Source organism: Temnothorax curvispinosus, unplaced genomic scaffold (assembly GCF_003070985.1).
Source record: "Temnothorax curvispinosus isolate PA1 unplaced genomic scaffold, ASM307098v1 QBEX01005589.1, whole genome shotgun sequence".
Taxonomy (NCBI): Eukaryota; Metazoa; Arthropoda; class Insecta; order Hymenoptera; family Formicidae; genus Temnothorax; species Temnothorax curvispinosus.
Window position 1 is genome coordinate 1 of NW_020215369.1, and position 5,585 is coordinate 5,585.

The 5,585-nt window shown below is 32.0% G+C and overlaps 2 protein-coding genes and 1 long non-coding RNA gene across 4 annotated transcripts; all 3 read left to right on the forward strand.

The window, feature by feature from the left end:
• Positions 1 to 332: 332 nt before the first annotated feature.
• On the forward strand, positions 333 to 1,258 carry LOC112454956. Its single transcript, XR_003040806.1, has 3 exons — positions 333 to 370; positions 722 to 985; positions 1,146 to 1,258. It is a non-coding gene; the product is annotated as an uncharacterized LOC112454956 (long non-coding RNA).
• Positions 1,259 to 1,310: 52 nt separating this feature from the next.
• LOC112454957 lies at positions 1,311 to 2,456 on the forward strand (the record flags this gene model as incomplete). Its single annotated transcript, XM_025016611.1, has 2 exons — positions 1,311 to 1,796; positions 2,182 to 2,456. Coding segments are annotated over 2 exons (693 nt in total), but the record flags the coding sequence as incomplete, so codon positions are not given.
• A 719-nt stretch (positions 2,457 to 3,175) lies between these two features.
• Positions 3,176 to 5,107, forward strand: LOC112454958. Of its 2 annotated transcripts, XM_025016613.1 has the most exons (4): positions 3,176 to 3,602; positions 3,884 to 4,207; positions 4,301 to 4,524; positions 4,807 to 5,107. In XM_025016613.1, exons 1-4 carry the CDS (start codon positions 3,569 to 3,571, stop codon positions 5,005 to 5,007), a joined length of 783 nt encoding a protein of 260 aa, XP_024872381.1. In that variant the 5' UTR covers positions 3,176 to 3,568; the 3' UTR covers positions 5,008 to 5,107. The 2 variants fall into 2 exon arrangements, with proteins under 2 accessions (XP_024872381.1, XP_024872380.1); XM_025016612.1 differs by having other exon boundaries at positions 3,183 to 3,602; positions 3,884 to 4,524.
• The last annotated feature ends 478 nt before the right edge of the window (positions 5,108 to 5,585 follow it).

Below are 5,585 nucleotides of genomic sequence, written 5' to 3' on the forward strand. Positions count from 1 at the left end.
GCGGCGTCCGACAAGTGTCTTCCGACTTGTATGTAGACCCGGCCTTACACGACGTAGGCTACCACGTTACACGACGTAGGCGGCTACGATATACGATGTCGGCGACTCCGATATATGATGTCGCCTACATCTCGACATGAGTGAAAACGCACCTTCATTTGTATCTTTCGGGTATTTCCCGCCATCAGTCAATGGGTCTGTTTCTTTTAGCTGCACTGGCTGAACTGGTGCACACTAGTGCACTAAGTTGGAGTAAAATGTAATATACTTGTCTCACTCCAACTTATTGCACTAGTTCAGCCCAGCTCAGTCAGTGCAGCTAAAAGAAACTTGCCAAATGTGACAGCCACGTGTTCTTCCCACGTGGTAGGTATGTATTCAAATTTTATAATTATTAAATTAAATGTGCCAGTTAAATATTAATTAGTAATAATTAGTAACAATTATATTAATATTTACATAATTAAATAATCAAATCATATATTATACAACTAAATATTTAAAGATATATATTTTTATTATTACTCCAGGATATAATTTTTTTTTTGTAAAATAACATATGGTTTTTGCACATATTTTAATGGTACCAACGCATATAATTAATATTTCACGGTACAAAAATATTTCTTTTTATATAAAGTGAAATCTAATATGGGAAGTTTTTGAGGATTTAAAATGTGAAATGTAAACATATTGCCAAAAGATATTGTTTATGTTATAGACAAAAGAATTAACCAACGCTCGAATTATAATAATGGTAAGCGAGTTGAACAGATATTTCTCTACACGGTTAAATGGAAAGTTAAATGATGAGCATATTCTGATATAAAAAAGCTCAGAGAAGAACGAAAAGTTACATTAGCGGACGTCGATTGTCAGGAAGTACACTCTACCGGCAGGAATGCCTGGACATAATACATATACATATTGTACATTATTTGTTTCACGATGCTGAACTACACGTTCGTCCCGTTCTTGCTGTCGGGTAAGATAATATAACAAAAGTATCATACAACTATTCGAATCCAATTAGCTTAATTCACATATGTTCATTATCATATTTGTCAGTTTGTGCATAAAATCTCTCAACAAACGTAAACATCCGTCTATTTTACGTGTCTAACTTATATAACAATTTTTTTTAGCGCTCAACGCAAACATCTCAGAAAGCAATTTCAGTGCGGAATATTTGTTCGATTTCAATCAAACTACTGTAGTACACAGAGACCCTCTCCAAACTACACAATTAACTGCTGCACTAATATGTCAGCCTTATCTATTGACTAGTTGTCTATTGACTCTATTGTTTCTTACAAAACGTCACGTTTTCGACGACCTTGACGTATCAGAATGTGAACGTTACAGAAGAAGTCTCGAGGAATCATATCAAATCTGAACAGTGGTTCGAGATTTATTTCAATGAGCATGGTGTACAGTATATACTCGTGCCTGCAAAATCTGACAAGGTGATCAGAAGTATTATGAAAGATATTGCTAATCAATTCAACATAGGTGGTGATAAGATGGCTAAACTGGCAAATGGGAATTTCCCATTTGGTTCTACCACTTTTACCGAAAGGGAAGAGACACCGATAGGCGTTTGCACAACCAAGCACAATATGCATACGCTATATGGAGTCTACGACAGGAACGAGCATTTCAAGTTCCAAATTATACCGTTAGCGATGGCAAAGCATTTTGCTGAACAAAGAAGTACGCGTATACGTATTGAGAAAAATAGAGAGAACTGCGAATATTCGGAAAAATTTGACTCCTTCTTGAACGGGATGCAAGTAGTACGTATACACGTTTAATTTTTTTATATTTTATATATATTTTTATCATTCCTGTTTTGTTTTTTACTAATAAACAAAAAAAATTATTATTTCACGTCAGCTATAGTGATTTATTTTTATAATTAATTTCTTAACTGCTTCAACCAATTACTGTCATATTAAATCATTGCGACATGTAGGTATATGGATGCAGCTAGGATCGAGAATTTTATATTTATGAAAAAGGACAACATAGCGCAACGACAGAATCATAAAATATAAATATTTATTATCATGTTTTAATATAATAATTCTTTTATTGGAAAATTAGTATATTGCTATATTTACTTCTCATTATTTCAACTTTTCTGCTCGAACTTAACTTTTTCTATGATAAATCTTGTAGAACGAATATTTGTATACTATGGAAGTAATGGATGATAAATTAAGAATGTCCACTACGATGGGTGTGCAACTACCACGTATTCCATGGAAACAATCTGGGTCACCTGTATTTACGGAAACAATGCTGCTTAATCTAACTAACATCAGATCTCCACAAACTATAGCACAGAACGAGTATCATTCCTGGACTACTATCAGGACTATTTAATCAAATTCCAAAAATATACATTATTCAGGCTGCGGTCCACTTGACGCTACAAATACTTTGGAGCGTTCTTTTTCTCCTTCTTTCTTCATTGAAAGAAAAGAGAAGAGGAATGCTTCGAAGCATTTGTAGCGTTAAGTGGACCGCAGCCTCAATGTGATATCTGTATATAAATTATCTGCTTAACTCTTTATATTATGTCAAATCTTTTTGTATTTGCAGAATTTACTGTTATTAAGTAGTTGATAGATATTATTAAATAGCATTTGATAAAAATATGACTGTTTTCTTAACTCTGATGCTGTCACAATTAAAAAATGTACAATTTTTAGGAAAGAGAAAGAACAAATTTAATTCAATTTTTTGAATTGTAAGATAACTAACACAGTTACAATTACAATATTTTGTTATAATAAAACTGCGATACTGTTTCTTGAAGAGGTTTGCTGTGATTTTCTTGTCAATTCACTTATGAACACGACCAATAAGAAAAAAAGAAGAAAAACGACATTTTACATCCTAGATCTTGGCCAGACTGGGTCTAATTATATATTGAGTAGTATAATTATATTGAATTAAATATGACATTTAAATATGTATATAATTAGCAATAATTTTATAAATATTTAAATAAATAATCAAACCATATATATTACCTAATTAAATATTACTTAAAGATATATTCTTATTATTACTCAGAATATAAATTTTATCTTTTGTAAAATATATGTTTTATTTTAGTGATAATAATATATGTGATTAAATCTTTTACGGTACAAAAATACTTTTTATATAAATTACAGTAAGATCTAATAGAAAGTTTGCGCGCAGAGGATTTCGAACGTGCTTTGGAAGGAAGGGTATGATGACACGCAGCATATGCTTACAGCGAGATGTAAACATCACTGCGATATTGTTTACGTTATAGAGGAAAGAACCAACGTTCGAATCGTATTACATCGTACTGGCGATTCGTTTCCTGAGGTAAGAGGACATAGAAGCGTCATAGGTACACAGGAAACGAATCGTTGCCCGCCAGTGTACGTAAATCTGTAATGACAAGCGGATTGAAACGATCGACATTCTCTATACGATGGTTAATGGTGACGTTCTGATATAAAGGAGCTCAGAAAAGAAATAAGAGTAACATTAGCGGACGTGTCAAGAAGTAGATTGTTTCACGATGCTAAACTACACGTTCATCCCGTTCTTACTAGGTAAGCTGTACAGCTATTCGAATCCAACTTCGCGTGTTCATTATCATCAGCAACCGCAACATCTGATCCTGACTGTTTAACGGTTTTCTTCGATTTAATTATTTATTATGTTTGTTCATATTTCACTTATATTTATTGTTCATATTTATCAGTTTATGCATAAAATCCCTCAACAAATGCAGCCATTACTTTTATAATATTTATAACAATATACATATATTGATGACGATATTCTGGTATATATCATATCTGACTACACATTTTTTTCTTCATTTATTTAGCACTTAACGCAAGCGTCCCAGAAGGAACGAGCAATGTGGAATATACGTTTCATGTGAACAAAACTACTGTAGTATACAGCGAGCCTCTTCAAATTACACAATTAACTGCTGTATTAATATGTCAGCCTTTACAATCTAAGACTACCTTACTCTGTTTCTTACGAGACGTCATGACCTTGTCGACCTTGAAGTATCAAAATTCGAACATTACAGAAGAGGTCTCGAAAGAAAATATTAAATCCGAACAGTGGTTTGGCATCAATTTCAATGAGCGTGGTGTACAAGATATAATCGTGAATATGAACATTGAGAAGATAATCAAGGGTATTATCAAAGATATTGTTGAGCAATTCGACATGGGTAGTGATCTAATGGCTAAACTGGCAAATATGAATTTCCCATCTGGTTTTACCGCAGAGGAAAAGACACCAATAGGCACTTGCACAACCAAGTACAATATGGATATCCTATATGGGCAATACGAGAGAAACGAGAAACAGGAGTCCAAGTTTCAAGTTATACCGTTAGCGTTGGCGAAGCATTTCGCTAAACAAAATGATACGCATGTACGTGTTACGAAGACTAGACAAAATTGCAAATATTCAAGACACTTTCTTGACTTTTTGAATGGAATGGAAGTGGTACGTACACGGTTTAACTTTTTATATACTTTGTTACATTTTTCATCATTCTTGTTTTGTTCAGATTACAAACAAAAAAGTTAGTTATTGCACGTCGACTTTAGTGATTTTCTGTAATAAATTTCCTAACTGCTTCAACATATGTGTTCAACTAGGATGGAGAATATTAATAAATATTTACTGTTTCAATAGTTTAATAATTCTTTGATTGAAAAATTAGTATATTGCTATATTTCCTTCATGATTTAAATTTTTTTGCTCGAACTTAACTTTTTCTTATAGAATGAATATTTCTATAGTATGGAAATCGATGATAAATTAAAAATATCCACCACGATGGATGTGCAACTACCATCTGACCCATGGAACCCGTCTGGGTCATCTGTGTTTACGGATAAAATACAGCTAAATCTAACTGACATCAGATCTCTACAAATTGCGGCAATGGACATGCCTCACACCTTTATCACTCTCACCCTTTAATCAAATTCCAAAAATATATGAATATAATTCCAAAAATATTCTACGTGATATCTGTATATAAACTCTTTGCTTAATTATTTATGTCAAATTTTTATATGTTTATAAATATATTTGATAAATATAAATATATATATTATTATATATATATATATAATTAACATATATATATAATTAACATATATATATATAATTAACAAATTAACATTTGATAAATATATAACTTTGATAAATATATAACTTTTTTCTTGTCCTTGATATAAAAACTTATGATATTTGTCATGATTGTCTCCTCAAGCTTGCATTATATTATATTTTGAAGATGTATCACATATTTCAACTAAAGATAGTGCAATTTGGCCGAATTGTAGCATCTAGCATTGAGATAATTCTACGAAATAATGATCATTTGTTATAATGACAAAAAGTTCATTATGTGATAGCTAATTTATAACATCTATTACTTCACTGAAAAAGTGAAGCTCATTTTGCTTTAACGTGACTGATTACATTCAATAGTTAGAGGAGACCGAGGCACCATGAGCTACAGGGTACCATGGGTTATTGACTGTTTAGGGTAA